General features: G+C 47.6%; 1 protein-coding gene across 7 annotated transcripts in view; it reads left to right on the top strand.

The window, feature by feature from the left end:
- Positions 1-16,957, top strand: part of Lhpp (phospholysine phosphohistidine inorganic pyrophosphate phosphatase) — a 113,701-nt gene that overhangs the window by 28,576 nt on the left and 68,168 nt on the right. For 3 of the 7 annotated variants that reach the window (XM_020157862.2, XM_074078118.1, XM_020157863.2), the window contains exons 4-6: positions 448-511; positions 1,315-1,407; positions 16,652-16,743. In XM_020157862.2, the coding sequence (XP_020013451.1) occupies positions 448-511; positions 1,315-1,407; positions 16,652-16,743 (249 nt within the window). The other 4 variants (XM_074078122.1, XM_074078121.1, XM_074078120.1 and 1 more) reach the window with 3 other exon arrangements.

Raw genomic sequence — 16,957 nt, 5'->3', positions numbered from 1 at the left:
AAGAAGTCCTTGTCTTCTCAAGGAAGCATCTGAGAATGCTTCTTGACATCCAAGAAGCCTGGCGCTCGTTGACCTCGGCTGCGGGAAATGTGGCAGTGCGGTGGAACTAATGGAGCTTTCTTCAGGCATCGGCTAGGGGTTAATTATTAACAACTAGGGGCTCACTCCATGCTGCCATGCTGTGTGGGCCTGCTGTCCCTCTCCAGAACACAGGCCACTTGTCCCTCTCTGTGCGAGCACCTGGGTCCATCTGTCCCTGGGGTCCCTGGTTAATCATTGCATTGAGATCCCTGCAAGGCTAGTGGCAGAGGGCCACTATGACGGAATGACCCGTGGCATCGGCCCCTGGGCCTTGCTGTGCAACGTCCATTGGTGACTCTGGGCATGGTGTCTTTGTTGTCCTGCAGCCAGGACTCTGCTCATCTCATCCCTTCTGCTCTCTTGCAGACGCTACTATAAGGAGACCTCTGGCCTGATGCTGGACGTTGGACCCTACATGAAGGCCCTCGAGGTAGCTGTCCAGGTTCTGTCCCAAGCGCTCTTCAGGGCTGTGCCCTGGAGATGTTCCAGGTCTTTCTGGAGGACAGGGCGTCCCTAATATATAAGGGGCCCCTCATGTTTCAGAGGAGGCCCTCCTGTGAGGGGCACCTTGTTGTCATGCTGCCCTTCTCCCCCACCCTGCCTGTTCTCCCATCTTGCTCCCTGCTGCCCACCCTCGTCTGACTCCAGGCTTCTGTGACCCAGGTCATCAGCAGCACCTCAGGCTTGCTGTATCCTTACTGGCCTCCTTCCCAGCCCCTCCCCTCCAGCTTACAAAGCCATCTGTGGCCAGGCCCCAGAGTCCATTCTGACCCTGTCCCATCAGCTGTCTCTCCTAGGGGGTCCTACCCCAAGTCAGCCTCAGGTCACATCCCATCCTCAAATGGAGGATGAGCAGAAGGGCAGGAGGAGCCCTACCTCTCCTGGGAGGGCCTGTGATAGAGCTGGAGGTGGGCAGGGTGAAGGTGGGGGAGGGGCAAGAGAATTGCCTCTGAGCAGGCAAACAAGAGCCCTGGTCACCCAGCCCTCAGGAGGTCTCGTGGCTCTGTGAACTCTGGGTGGCCTTTGAGTGGATGGCAGGACTGGCGACAGGTGCCCTGAGTGTCCCAGGCAATAGTTGTTGAGTTGTGACACTCTTGCCTATGCGATATTTCTCAGGCCCACTACTTGCCTTATCAAGACCCCTGGCCCCTGGGACACATCGGGACAATCTTCCCATGGCTGGCCACACACCTGTTACTGATCTCTAACCTGTGCCTGTCCTGTCTTTCCCAGTATGCCTGCGGTGTTGAAGCTGAGGTGGTAGGGAAACCATCTCCAGAGTTTTTCAACTCTGCCCTGCAAGCGATGGGGGTGGAAGCCCACCAGGTAGGAACAGCAGGACTTCTTTTTTTATGATATCATGAGAAATTTCAAACATGCAAAAGCAGAAAGAATGAGACAATAACCTGCTGTGTCGTCAACTGGTCATTGTCCACACACATTCCTTGCTCCTTTTTTCTCTTTTCTGATTATCCTTTATAAATTGCAAAAAGTAATGGGTTTCATTGACATTTTCATAATACACACACACACACACACACACACACACACACAAAATGTACTTGGGTCTTATTCACCCCTTTCCATTACTCTCTCTTGTTCCCTCCCCCTGTACTCTTTCTCTTCTCATTTCTCTTCTCAAGTAGTCCTCCTTTTACTTTCAGGTCTTTTTAAGATCTAGATTCTGCATGAGAGAAAACAGGGGACACTTGTCCTTCTGAGTCTGGCTTATTTCACTTAACAGGATGATCTCCATTTCCATCCATTTTCCTGCAAATGACATGATTTCATTCTTCCTGTGGCCGAATAAAGCTCTATTGGGCGCACATACCACATTTATCTGTTCCTCTGTTGCTGGGCACCTGGGCTGATTCCATAACTTGGCTATTGTGAACAGTGCTGCTACAAACACGAGTGTATGGGTGTCTCTTACATTCATTCAGGTATTTGTCCAGGAGATACACACATTCCTTTCTTTTACCCAATTCTTTCTCTTTAAAAACTTACTTTTATTTTATTATTTTTTTATTTTTTTGAGATGGGGTTCTCACTGTGTAGCCCAGGCTGGTCTCAAACTCATGATTCTCCTACCTCAGCCTCTGAAGCACTGGTATTACAGGAGTGTGCCACCATATAAGATCCTACTGTCATATTTCAAAGTAAATCTCAGACCTTATTGTATCCTTTCATATTGTAATATGCCTTTCAAAACATGGCACATTTTTTTAATGTAAGCACAAAGTAATTGAGATCCCTAGATGGCCAAAAAACACATTTTTAAAAAGATGTCCGCACCATGGCTCCATCAGAGAACTGCAAACCAAAACCCCAATGGGACAGTACTTCATATTGTCTAAGATGGCCGTTAAAAAAAGCAAAGAAAGAAACAGAAAGTAGCAAGTGTTAGCAAGGATGTGAAGAAATTCAAACCCTGGTGTATTGCTAGTAGGAGTATCGGAGGGGCCGCTGCTGCAAAAAAACATTTGGTGGTTCTTCAAAATGAAACTTATTGTCTGACCCAGCAATTCCATTCCTACGTGTGTATCCAGAATTGAAACAGGTGTTTGCACAAAAACTTGTAGGATGGGAGTGTAGCTCAGTGGTAGTGTTTGTCTAGCATGCATGAGGCCCTGGGCTCCATTCCCAGGACCACAACAAACAAAACAATAACCGCCCCCCAAAAAATCTTGTGCATGAATATTCACGGTAGCTATATTCATTCATAATCAGAAGGTGGAAACAACTCAAACACCTGCCCATCGCTAGATGAATGGATAAACAAAAGATGCTCTTTCCATATAATGGAATATTATTCAGCCATAAAAAGAAATAGGAATACTGATAGATGTGGCAGCACAGATGAGCTTGGAAAACGTGCTACATGAAGGAAGCCAGACACGAAAGGACATGTAATATCTGCTTCCATTTCTAGGAAGTGTCTAGGATGGGCAAATTCTAGGGACAAAGAGCAGATCAGAGGTTACCAGGGACTGGAGGATGGAGGGTGGGGAGTGCTTCTCGGCATGGGTCTCCTTTTGGAGTGACGAAAGAATTCTGAAACTGGATGGTGGTGATGGCCACACGATATCATGGACGCAGTTGATGTTGGCAAGTTGAACATGTGAAAGTGGGTATTGTAAACGTTACATGTGTATATTACCGTAATACACGTAAAAAACTACCTTGAAAAATCAACCTTAATTCCTGATTCAAGTTATCTAATGCCAATCTATGCTTAAGCTTCCCGGCTGTCTTGGTGTTCTACAGGAACACTCTGGAACGTGCTGGAGTCCTGTCCAAGCGAGGCTGTATCCTTTAGCTTCCTAAACCTGTCTTTTTAACATCCATCACGGAACATTTCAAATAGCTCCACGAGCACAGAGGGCAACCTGGGAGCCTCAAGGTGCACGTTGTGGGGCTTCAGTAATTATCAACTAATAATCACTTTGAAATTGTTCTTAATTTTTCATTTTGAAGTAATTTCATACCTGTAAAAAGTTGCAGAAATGATACAGTGAGGGCTGGTGAGTGGCTCAAGTGGTAGAGTGCCTGCCTAGCAAGTAGGAAGCCATGAGTTCAAACCCTAGTACTGCAAAGAAAAAAAGATACAGTGAATTCCTTTGTCCCCTTTACCCAGCTTCCAAATGGTGGTGACACATGCACCCTAATCACAGAACGGTGGCACAACCAGGACACTGCCATGATGCCAGACAAGTTATTGACTCAGAGACCTCATTCAGATGTCACCTGACCCCACTGATGGCTTTTCTGGGGGAACTCATCACATTTAGCTGTCATCCTGGTGTCCTTTACTCTGGAACGGTTCTCAGCCTACTTCTTGTCCCCTTTAAGAAATATCTTGAGGAAAGTGCTTCAGCCCTCTTTCTGATCCTTTCTCCCTCCTGACTTCAGCATCTGTCAGTAATTCTTACCTGGAACATCACAGCTCTGGTGGCTGCCAGTATTTCCGTCCTTCGTTCTGTCCTTAACTGGGTTTATGGTAAGGGAGCCGCCCCTTCTCTGCCACTTGTTTGTTTATTCCAGCCCTGACTCGGGGTATTCCCTTATCACATGAGTTACAAGCCACCCTAATACTTGTATGTTGTTGCTCAAATTGTCCCATGTATGGTTGTCGGGAACCTCTTCAAGTGGAACAGCTGCTTGTTTAAATCTTACCCCACCCACTCCCCCCAGGTAATTTCGAATCAAAGCCTAGAAGTTGTGTCTTTTCATCTGTGAATATCTCTGTGTGTCTCTAAAGGACGAGGATTCTTTAAAAATCAGCCCATAGACAATACCATTGTCTAAATTCAGTTATCAACAGATGCAAGTGAAGGCATTGCGTTCTTAACTGGTAAGTATGAGTCTTCAGTGCCTCTCTTTTCTTTTGGAATTCAGCTCAGGGCATTGTGCTTGCTTGGGAGGCACTCTAGTGTCCAGCTCCCAGCCCCTTTTGCTATTTTCAAATAGGATCTCACATTATGTCCAGGCCAGCCTAGTTGGCAGTCTTCCTACTTATGCTTCCCTTGTAGCTGGGATGATAGGCACTGCCACCACACCCAGGTTTTATTGGTTGAGATGGAGGCTGGCCTTGTACCACCATCTTGCCGATGTCCACTTCAGGAGTAGCTGGAACTACAGGTGTGAGCCGCCACACTGGCTGTGTCTTTTAATCCATCCATCCCTTCCTCCCTCTCTCTTGCAACTTTCTGAAGAAGAAACTGTTTGTTCTATAGTTTCCCACAGGGTGGCTTTTGTGAGCGGCGGTGCAATGGTGTCCTGTAACCTGCTTCCTGCTCTCTCACCTTCTGCATTTGGGAGAGTCAGAAACTTGACCAGATCAGGTTGGGTTTTTGTGGCAGCCTCCTTTCTAGGTGGTACAGTACCATTCCTCAGAGCCAGGGTGGGTGGTTGTGTGTTGATATGCTGTTAGCAGCTGTGGATGGCAGGTCCTAACGCCATTCATCCATCACGGGCCAGGACAGGGCGTCAATCCGTCATCCTCCTTTGATTCTTCTCCATGCTTTTGTTCAGAATTCTGTATCAGTTACTTGTCACCTTGAGGGCCAGGTAAATACCCATTTCCTTCCCTCGTGTGCTAGTTCTCACAGTACTGAGTTGGTCCCCTAGCATCTTCCCAAGTGACAAATTATCGACCAGCAGATTCAAACATACCTGACACATTTCAGTCTGTTGCAGTTACTGTCTTGTTGATGTTCCAGTGGTTTCATTTTTGGCCAGTGGAAGCCTCCTTGAGTTGGAGTCCATGACTTTCTGACCTGACTGCAGTGGCCTCTGAGAGGTTCCTCACTGCCCGTTAGGACAGAATGTTCCAGGCCTGCCTTGGGCATTTCCTGCTCTGGACTTGGATCAACCAGCTTTGTAAGGAGCTGTGCTTACTCACTGTGGAAAAATCATAGTTAAAAACCCAAATATGAATATGAGCATTTCTTATTGCTGCCAGGCTGGTCTCATTTTTGTTTATTTATTTGGTGGTACTGGGGTTTGAACTCAGGGCCTCACAATTGCTAGGAAGGTGTTCTACCACTTGAGCTGCTCCACCAGCCCTGATTTCATCATTTTTAAGCCTTTTTAATCAACAAGGCTCAGAAAAATATGTGTCTTTACACAGGAAACACATTGTGGGTTCATAGCGGAACTACCGGCTGGGATTTGGGCCTGTGGGTTGGCACTTAACACCTTTCATCTTCTATCTGTATTTCCCATTTCCTGACCAAAACTCCAGGTTCTCACGAATACCAGCATAACCACTTGTGTGCTTTAGCCAGTAATACACACATGAACCTTGAATGGCAGAAGTGTGTGATGTGAACGAAGCCGGACACCACCTATCCTCGCCACCAGTCCATGCAGTGCTCTGAGTGTCCTCTGTGGCCATCTTGGCAACGGGGCCCCCAATGACTGCGTAGGATTTTGGGATTGCTTGTGCCAGTGTCTGGTACGGTTTTTGGTTTTGGGTTTGTTGTTTTCACAGTTATTTTCCCCCTCACAGCATATTCTTTCTAGAGATTGATAGCCAAAACATTGTGTTTGGTTTTTTCCGTTCTTTTTATTTTTGTGCAGTTGGTGGGAATTGAACCCAGAGTCCCGGGCATGCTAGCCAGATGCTCTGCCACTTGAGCCACGCCCCCCGCTCCAAAGTACTGTGTTTTTTAAAGCTGTGAGCATACTTCCTTTCTGGATGGTATTCCCCCAACTGGGTCCTGTTGAACTCACTTCACTTTAAACCTTTATGGAAGTGGTTTTGCAACATTTAAGTGAGTTTCATAGTTCCGAAAAATATTTTTGTGCTTCCAAAATGAAATCCACAGATCGAGTAATATTCAAGGCAGTTTAACGTATGTCCTCTTTCTTCTTTCTGTTCTGTTCCCACCCATTTCTCCCTGGGAGCCATTTTTATACATATCATGTTTTACCTTTCCATTTTTGAAATGTAAGCGTCTGTGTAGACAGTTATATTCCACTGATAGGATAAATTTAAGAGAGACTACATTTCTAAGCTAATTTATTATAGAGCGGGGAAAATTTAGTGTTAACATCCGAGTTTAAAAAACGATTTTTAGGGGCTAAGGCTGCAGCTCAGCAGGAGAGCCCTTGGTTCAACCCCTGGCACCAACCCTCCACCAAAACCGAAAACAGCCCCAGTATTTAAAATTACTCAGTAGTGACAAATAACAAAACCTGCCACCACCTCGAACAACCAACCAGAAGGAAGTGAACAAGTGTTGGTGGTGGTGTTCGCGTGGCTCCATCCGGGGTGCTTCCCGCACTCCTGTTTCTGCCATTTTCACAAGCTAGCATGGTCAGCAGGCTGGCTGAGACCTGCCTTCTGCACACTCTGGAGAAGAGCTGAGTCTCTCTTGGGGTCTGGCTGCTCCGGGTTGCGGATGCTGGGGCTGTGGGATCTGGGATCTGGCTGGTCCATCGTGAGCATCTCTGGCCCTGAGCAGCTGGAGAATGGTTTTCTCTGCTAGCTCTGGGCATGTGTGTGAAAGCCATACCTTACTTATAACCCACATTGTCATTCCTTCGGTGACAACTGGAGGAATGTTGTCATTCCCACCTTTGACAACTGTCTGTGTTTTTGTTTGTTTGGTGGGACTGGGGTTTGAACTCAGGGCTCTGTGCTTTCAAAGCAGGCACTCCACCGCTTGAGCCACACCTCCAGTCCATTTTGCTCTGGCTGTCTTGGAGATGTGGGTCTTATAAACTGTTTGCCCAGGCTGGCCTAGAACTTTCTTCCTCCTGCTCTCAGTCTCCCAAGTAGCTAGGGTTGTAGGCAGGAGCCACCCGCACCCAGCAACCATGTGTCCTTAACGTGGCCAGCTCACTGTGTTGCTGAAATTCTTGATGAAGTCATTTGAGCCTCAGGATATGTAGACATTTTAAAGCAAAGGCATTTCAAAAAGAAAAAAAGTAACAAAACAGTTCATTTCAGATGAAGCGCGTGATAATATGCGCAGGTAATAATTCTCTTGCTGATTCCTGATTTTTTAATGAAATATGCTCTCGAGAGCTGTTCAGCTGTCTGAGCGCCAGGTTGGGGTGAACCTTGAATTCTTCAAGCTGCCCTGATCAGTAACGTCATCACTGCCATCCCCGTGGTGACCACTGCTTCCCAAGCCTGGCTCATTTTGTGCTGCGATGTTTTTGGCAAATTGCACTCGTGTGGCTGTGGCTCCCAAATCCAGTTTCCATTCTATCCTTTCCTCAGGAACCTGGGAATAACAGAGTGCTGGAATGACCAACAGAGGGAAGCCAAACCTCCTAGAAGTGACCTGACCCTTTTCAGGATCTGGTATTCAGGCAAAAAGTGACGTACCTTGAAGATGACTTCTAGAAGTGCCTGATCCCCCTAAAGCCCGAGGTGGGATGGTCTGGGCTTTCTTTCATAGTCCCAAATTCTGTTGGCTGCAAACTGTAGACTTAATGGAAGTCATGGTTGTTTAAACCAAAGAATCAGAAGGTGGAGGGGCCCATTTCACAGGTCAGGATCCCGAGGCTAGGGGAGGAAGGACCTGGAGGATGCTTGGTACCTTGTGTGTTAGGGACATCCAGGTACTGTCATCTGCCCCCTTTATTTATTGGAGTCCTTAATGAATGCAGGGAATGGTCCTTGCATTCTTGCCTGGAGGTTGAGACAGGATTTCTCAGCCTTGGCCTGCTGATATTCTGGGGCCTGGTGACTCTGGTGGGGACAGTCCTGTGCATTGCAGGTGCTTAGCTCTAGCCTCTGCCCACTTGGCACAGTACAAGTCCCTGCCAAAAATATCTCCGGGCATTCCATACATGCCCCAGGAAGAAGCAGGGCATTAAGGGAATAGTCACAGAAAAGTCTAGCCGCACATCCAAGGTCACTGCTGCTGGGGAGTGAAACCAGCCAGGACCGTTGCCTTCCAGTCCCCGCTAGCTCCGTCTGCTGTTTCCCAATTCCCAGGGAGGGTCAGAGCATGTCAGGGTTCCTTAGGTCCCATAAATGAAGTTTGAAAGGCATATTTAATACAGTGTCAATGCCATTTTCTGTTTTGAAAAATATTAAAATAGATGTTGGCCAAATGCAAAGTATTGAGAACACTCAGCACTCGGGAGGCTGAGGCAGGAGGACCGTGAGTTCAACGCCAGTAAGACCCTGTCTCTTGTTTGAAAAACGAAATGAGGGTAGAGTTGGAAGGTTTGTCCACAGAGGGCTGGGCATGGGAAATGGACCATGCTCTACCACTTTGTTCCTGATTCTCAGGCATCGGTCCTAGCTGCAGGGTTTTGGGGACAGTTTATGCCCCTGGTGGGGAGTGAGCATCCATGTGGAAGCCATTTGGGGTCCCTCCTTTCTCCTGTGGCTGCCCCCTCAGGTGTACCCATCGAAAGCTCCGCACTCTGGCATGGACCCTGCCCCCAGATGTGTGCATTTTCTCTGGGTGTTAGCTGGAGGACGACTTGCTCAGCTCCTGACTGGGACCAGGCCACCTGCTGGGCACATGTGTCTTCCTAGTGCCACAAGAACGAGGGCCCGGACTAGATAGAGTGTGGTGGACACCGAGCACCTAGTGCCACAGCAGCAGGGCTGGAGCCCAGGGGAGTGTCAGGACCCCCGGCTCTGAGGATCTTTGTGCTATGTCTCAGGGATAAGATGTCTGTTAACCTCATGCTGAGCTTTCTCGTTCCCTAGAGCCTTTTACGTAGATTTTAGTTTCTTGTTTTATTTGTGGGCCTGGGAATTGAACCCAGGACCTCTCACTTGCTAGACAAGTGCTCTACCACTTGAGCTATGCCTCCAGCCCTTTGTTTTTGAGACAGGGTCTCGCTAGCTTTTTGCAGGGATGGGCATCAAACTCTTTATTCTCTGCCTCCCAAATAGTTGGGATTATAGGCATGTACCACCATCCCCAGCTAAAACACAAGTATTTTTGTATGACTGGTGTAAGTCATACTTACTAAAGGAGACAGAAAAAGTCCAAAACATCAGGAAAAGTTCATCATTTCACTAGCCTAGAATAAGATAGATCATGCTTTACCTTTCTAGTATTTTTTACCTAAATGTACATTTTCACACAAAATTGGGACAATTCTGTATCTGCTATGTTGAAACTGGATTTTCCCCTAATATTCTGTGGGGAACAAGTTCCTTTGTGGTCATTGAAGCACTTGTACAAAGTAATTATTGTGACTGCACAGTATTCTACCAAATGAACTAACATAAAGTTCTTCGTCATTCCCCTGGAGTTGGCGTTAGATTGCTTCTAAATTCCCTCTTGAACATACACCTTTAAATGTACTTCCTTTTCCACCTTTCCAATGATTCACCAGATGTGCTAGGGGTTGGTTGTAGGGCCATGATTCATGTGTTTATTTCTGTTTCAGAGGGTTGGACCAGGGGTGTGTAAGGATGCTTATTTTTCCCACATCCTCAGCAGCACCATTGTTCCTTGCTTTTTTGAAAAAATAGTACTCCTTGGGTTTTGGTGCACTGGTATTATTCTTTGTGGATGTACCAGACCATGGTGGAAATGTCTCAGCAAGCACCACTGCCAGGTTTCTTAGGGAGCCTAGAGGCTGATGGTCTCTTATCACTTTAGAACCTCTCCATATGGGGTGTGTGCTTACTGGAACTGCAAGACAGAGATTGAGCCTGCCCTTCCACCCCACCCAGCTTGCTGTTTCCTACTCTGTGCTGGGGAGAAACACTGCCAAGCAGAGTCCTCGGATAGCCCAGCAGTTCAGAAAACGTGGACATTCTTGGGAAGTTCATTGGCCCTGGAAGTCCATCCCCCAAAGCATCGCACCTGTTAGAACATATTCTTCTCCTGGCACCTAAGATGGCAGGGGAGACCCAGCAGGCAAGCAGTATTCAAGGAGGATCAGTGAATCTGCCTTTGAACCCAAACCAGACAACCTGCCTCAGACAGTGGTGCCTCCCACCACTATCTGGATTTCCAGGTTCTATGAAGTCAACCTTTTGACTCTGCGCCTCTGTCTCCCCTCTGCCATATCACAGTCACATTCAGAAAGGAAGAGAGATCCAGGCCTGACAGGTAGAGTTTTTATTTCCCCTGACAGCACACCTCTTGACCTCCATCTTCTTGTCAATGATTTTTTAAATCCTAAATGATTTGGCAATAATTGCTCCTCCTGGCGTGATTATTGCCCTTCACCGATAGTAAATCTGTGAATTCCCCAGGGTCCCGAGCATGGTTTGGTATGCAGAGGCCACAAGCTGGCGCAGACAGGCATCATTGCTCCGGGCAGCTGCACACCCCACTGGCGTCCGGCATCCCAGCCCCCAGCTCTCTGCCACCCTCACACATAGCCGCCTGGGGCTTGGCTGTGACGTAGGCATTGTTTTTCTGGGTTTTTTTTTTTAATCACAGTGAGCATCGGCTTCCTGAGAGTCTCCCCTCCGAGAAAGAAGGATTTCTGCTGCGTAGCTGTGTGTGTGCACACACAGAAGTTGCAAGACCTGTGTCTCTAAGGAACCGAGCAGCACGAGGGTCCCAGAACCTCTGGCCAAAGCAAAATGGCCCTGAATTGGATGCTGTGCTGCTCTCAGGCTGACCTAACGGTTTCAGGCAGCTCTGTGCACATGGCGAAGTAGAGTCTAACATGAGCACCTGGCGCCATGTCGGCCAAGTTGCTGGGCAGTTCTGCAGCTTTGCGTCACCTGTCTGTGAGCAGTGGGTCCCCATGCTGGCAAACCGCAGGTGCCACTAGCTGGTTCTTCCCAGGTGATGTGATTTCCAAACACAGACACAAAACTTCCCACTCGTGTATGCTTGGCACTGTTTTTCCCAACACCAGTCATTCTAGAAAACACTTGCGTTTCTACCACGTCTGGCACTAGCACTGTTATTTACTTAATTTTTTTAAAGTTGATGCATTTCTTTTTTTTTTTTTTACTTAGTAAATGTATTTTAAGAGGAACACTGGATCCTTGCTGGAAATGGAAGACCCAGAATTGTCACGTGATTCCATCAAGGCATTTATGGCCTTATTCTACCTCAAATCAAGTACCCTGTCCCAGCATGCTCAGCACAGGGTGGGAAACATGGGAGCAAGTGGAGAAAAGCACAGAGGAAACCAGAGAGCAGTAGGAAGTACAGGGCGGCCACCACCCTGCTGCACATGTCTGGTGGGTCAGGCAGGGGGCCGTGGCTGCTGACAGCTGGTAGCATTGGTGGTCATCGGTCATCTCCCTGCTTTCTCCCGGTGCCACTGTTGCCTGTGGCTTCTCTGAAAGGGGCCCCTCAGGCTCTGCTTGAATATGTCTATGTGAGGAACCCAGGCTGATTGTTAGGAAAGCTGTGTGTTTAACTAAACTGCCTCCCCAGACCTGGGGTGGCACCTGTCTTTATCATTTTCCACAGCGAGCTCCTCAGGACAAAGGCTTCAGGCTTCAGCCTATGCCTGCCCTGGTGACTGGTGGGTGGGTGGGTAGTGGGTAGTTAGCACACAGGGTGTCCCCTTGGGAATGGTCCCCCTGCACCCCACAACCTGGTTGACCCCTCTTGCCCTTCTGGCCCAAACTAAAAATCTCACCTATTCCAGGAAGTCTTCCTGGCTAGGTCAGGACTCACAGCCTCCTGTGCTTTGTCTCAAGTCCAGATTATCATCTGTCTTCACCACTCAACTCTGACCAGCACTGTGTCCCCATTGCCTGGCTCACACAAGGTTCAATACCAAGGTGTCAAGTACCTGGACCAAAAAGTACCTGTGATGAAGCGTGTGGACTGTCTCCATCATGGCTGGAATAGGAGTTTCCTCAGTAAACATTTCCTAACACTGCTTTTTCCCTTTTAGCATGTTTAGATAGCTTATTCTATCCAGGCACTGTGGCAGATGCTTAACTTACATGATTTTGCTTAGGCACCTCACCAGTTATACCCATCTTACAGATTGAACTGGAGGCTTGCCCAGGGTCACATAGCTAGCACACAGCAGAGCTGGGATTCCAGTTTGGCCTCCCTGGCTGGTCTGAGACTGGAGCTCTGTCTGTCTGTCTTACCTCCTGTTTTGTTGTCCTCTTCTCCCCACATGGAGAGAAAATTCCATGTGGGCTCCGTCCTCACAGGTAGAGCCCAAATGGATGGGCCCATGATCCACAGGCTGTGAATGCATCAGGGTCATCACTGTGTCCTTGGTTGTTGTGGTTTGTGGGTTCATCAGTTAACCTTGAGGCGCTGGTGCAAGAACTGCCTCTGTCAGCACCAGGAGACTCACCCTGTTATGGGAGTCCAGCTGCCTGGCCCCTGACCAAGGACATTCCTGGTTGACCTTGAGAGCAGAGCTGTGATGTTGGATGTCTGAGGCACTAGCAGACCTCAGAGGAGGAGTCTTCTAAAACTGTGTTGGAGCTTTTACTCAGATTCTTGTGGTGGGGGGATGAGAGAGCTTACTTTGCTTTTCTTTTCTAAAAATACTTGTATTTATCTAGAACGGTAAGGATCAATTTAAATTATATTAGTAGGGCAAAAGGAGACCCACAAATAACTGTCTGAGCATCACTCACATGACTGTTCTAGCCCCAGCTCTTCAGTGGTGACTGATGAGGAGTCCTGTTGGCGTGACCCACAGTGTTTCCACACAGTGATAGCCATACCTTGATCAAGACAAGTCACCCAGTGCACATTTGTGGATAGCCATCAAAGTTCCAGTCATCAACCCAGAGTCCCTGCTCTCACAGGGCTACCAAGTCTTCAGAGGAGGGAAATGTGGAGTTGATTATAGTGCAGGATCACTAGGGACAGTCACCAGGGGCTTTGGGAGGACCATGCAGCCCAGCCTGTGGGGCAGGACAGGTGGTGTCACCTGGGTCTGGAAAGACTGGTGGGTTTAGCAGTAGAATGGGGTAAAGCAGCAGAAAGGCCAGCATGCACCCTGGGATGCCATTGCTGGTGCTCCCTGTTCCTTTCTGTAGATCCATGTTTCCATTTGGCATCATTTCCTTTTGCTGAAGGACTTCCCTTTCCAGTCCTTGTAGGGTGGATGTACTGGAGATGAGTTCTTCAGTTTTGGGTGTCTGAAGTATCTTCATCTGGGTGGGCACCAGTGGCTCACGCCTGTAATCACAGCTACTCAAGAGACAGAGATCAGGAGGATTGCGGTTTGAAGCCAGCCTGGGCAAATAGTTCTCAAGACCCTATCTTGAAAATACCCAACACAAAAAAGGGCTGGGGGCATGGCTCAAGTGGCAGAATGCCTGCCTAGCAAGCATGAGGCCCTGAGTTCAAACCCCAGTACCACCGATAAGTATCTTTACTTCACCTTTGCTTTTGAAAGACATTTTTGCTGGGTGAGGAATTCTGGGTGGGTGGGATTTTCTTCCAGTACTTTACAGACGATGCTGTACAGCCTCCGCACTTGTATCACTTCCAACAAACCTGATAGCTCATCTTTGTTTCTGTGGACATGTCTTTTCTCGCTCCCTCCTTGTCATCGGTTTTGTGCAGTTTGGCTGTCACGTGACCCCATGACACCCGTCATGCTTCTTCATCTTGATGTTCGCCGGAATCTTGGACCTGTGGATTTTTAATTTTTGCTGAGTTTGGAAACATTTCTGCCATTATTTCTTCAAGTGTGTTTGCCTCCTCCTGTCTCCTGTCCACTCTCTCCTGTCCAGGTAACATGTTCTTCAGGCCCCTTGAAGTTGTGCCAGAGCTCAAAGATACTCTTTTTTTTAAAAAAATTATTTTTTCTCTCTGTATTTCATTCTGGGTAGTTGTCATGGCTGTGACTTTAAGATTAGTAAGCTTGAAGATCTAATTTGGCCTTGGTCTCACCTAGTACATTTTGAGCTCTGCCCTTGCAGTTTTCATCTATAATAGCTTGACTTGCACATTTCTTTTATTTTCCATTTTCTCTGAACTTTTAGCGCATGCGTGATACAATTGCAAGAACCGCTTTCATGCTCACATCTGTGTCGATCAGGCCAGTTCTGGGAGATGGACTTCTGTCCTCATTTTGTGTGACATTGTCCTTCTTCCCTGTCTGATTTTTTGTTGTTGTTGCTGTTTTCTCTTTGGATGCCAGACATTGTGAAGTTTACATTTTGGGACTTTGGATGTTTTTATATGCCCATAAATATTTTTGAGCTTTATATTACTTGGAAACCACTTGACCCTTCCAAATATCTTGCTTGTATGATTTTGGAGGCGACAGCAGAACAAGGTTAGGTCTGGGACCTCTTGTTCCTCAGCCCCACAGCAGGGCGCTCTGAGATACCCTGTGAGTTTCCAGCCTGGCTTTGAGAACAGGCTCAAGCCTGTGTGAGGTCCAGGCCCCATTTTCTCTGATTTTTTATTTTTATTTTTATTTTTTTTATCATGTGGCTCTTTCCCAGGCCCTGGGGAGCTTCCTCACTCGTGGGTGCTGAAGTAGCCTCCTGATGTTGGAGGGGCCTTGCGAACCTCCACGGTCCCCTGTGCAGCCTCTCCTGTCTGACGCTCTGTGGGATGGACTCATGCTTCTTTGGTCTCCCCAGAATCTTAGCTCTGTCTCCTCCGTTCTGGGGTCTACTGGGGTCTACCTGGGTTTCCCTCTGAATCAGTCAGCTTAGATATGTAGCTTAAGCAACAGAAATTTGCTTCCTCACAGTTCTAGGGGCTAGAAACCTGAAGTCAGGGTATCAGCAAATTCAGTTTCTAGTGAAGGTGCTCTTCCTGGCCTATAAGCAAGGCTTATAAAATGATGGTTATAAGGCCCAGTGCGGTGGTGCACACCTGTACTCCCAGCACTTAGGAGGTCGAGGCAGGAAGATTGTACATTTGAGGCCAACCTGGGCTACATAGGGAGACCTTGTCCCAAAAACCAAACCAAATCAACCCCCGCCCCAAAAAAAAAACCAAGATGGTGGTTGTCTTAGTTTGTTTCATATTCTGTAACAGAATACCTGACTGGGTATTTATAAAAAGAAATTTAATTAGCTCACAGTTTTGGAGACTGAAAGCCAAAGATTGGGTGACCCCATATGTTCTGGGTCTGGTGAGGGCCCCCTGGCCTCCCACAAGGCCCCACCTCTCTCTCTTTTTTATTTTTTATTTTTTTGGCAGTACTAGGGTTTGAACTCAGGGCCTTTACCTGCTGAGCAGGAGCTGTGCCACTTGAGCCATGCCCAGCCCTTTTTGCTTTGGTTATTTTTGGTGTAGGGTCACCCTATTTGTCCAGACAGGTGTGGACCACAATCCTCCTATTTTATGCTTCTCTCTGTCACTGGGATGTCAGGTGCATGCCCCGTGGTCAGCTTTTTCTGTTGTGATGGGATCTTGCAACCTTTTTTGCCCAGGCTGGTCTGGAATTGCCATGCTCCTGATGTCAGCTTCCCTTGTAGCTTGGGATGACAGGTGCGCACAACCTTGCCCGGCTATTGGTCGAGATGGGGTCTTGCAAACTTCTTGCCTGCTCAAGATCTGAGCCTCCCAAGTAGCTAGGATTACAGGCATGAGCCATCAGCACTGGGCTTCAGAAGCTCCTTTTGAAATGGTATCCAGGCTGGGAGCCTTTCCCTTGTGTGTGTGTGTGTGTGTGTGTGTGTGTGTGCATGCATGTTGTGTGTGTGCGTGTTGTGTGTGTGTGTGTGTGTGCACATTTTGTTATATTTTGGTTCTGACAGATAATATCTTTGATATTGAGAGCAAAACCTTTAAAACTAGACTACAAAGATTTGCCAGGAATTTAGCTTTTCAAAGAACGAAAGGCCAAGGGTTGGTTCACCTGATCACAGAGTCTTTAACATCAAGTAAAATGCAACCTATGCTCACGTAGAGGCCAAGCGCCAGCAACCCCACACATCCTTGGGCACCAAATCACTTTCACATCTGCTGATTGATTTCAAATTGTACAAATATGTACTTCCTCGAGCCATAGCCCATGGGGGCAGCAGGAGATATATTCAAGGTGGGTTGACTTTTAATCAATTAGATGACAATACTATCTTGTTTAATTTGTACGATGGTGGTATTAAACATCAAATCATGCAGTTTATTATGTCAAAAAAGATTAAGGAGCACAGGAATAAAATTCTCTTGACATCACTTCTGAGCATATGTCATTGCCGTGACAGGCCATCATGATTGGGGACGATATTGTGGGCGACGTCGGTGGTGCCCAGCGGTGCGGACTGAGAGCCCTGCAGGTGCGGACTGGAAAGTTCAGGTCAGTGCCTGCGGCCACTGCACTCTCTCGCCCTTCTCCACGGATTTCTGGGTGGACCCTGTTTCTGTTTTGTTCCGTTTTCTCAAACAAAAAGGCTTTTCTTTCTAAAAAGGATGAGGACCTGTATGAGGACCCTCGCTGCCTTTTCTTTAATCCTAAGAACAGGTGTGGCTGACCTTGTAAGCACAAACCACTGTCTTCCATTGCTTGCTGT

This window comes from Castor canadensis, chromosome 7 (genome assembly GCF_047511655.1).
Source record: "Castor canadensis chromosome 7, mCasCan1.hap1v2, whole genome shotgun sequence".
NCBI classification, from domain to species: Eukaryota; Metazoa; Chordata; class Mammalia; order Rodentia; family Castoridae; genus Castor; species Castor canadensis.
This window is presented reverse-complemented; position numbering and strand designations above follow the sequence as displayed.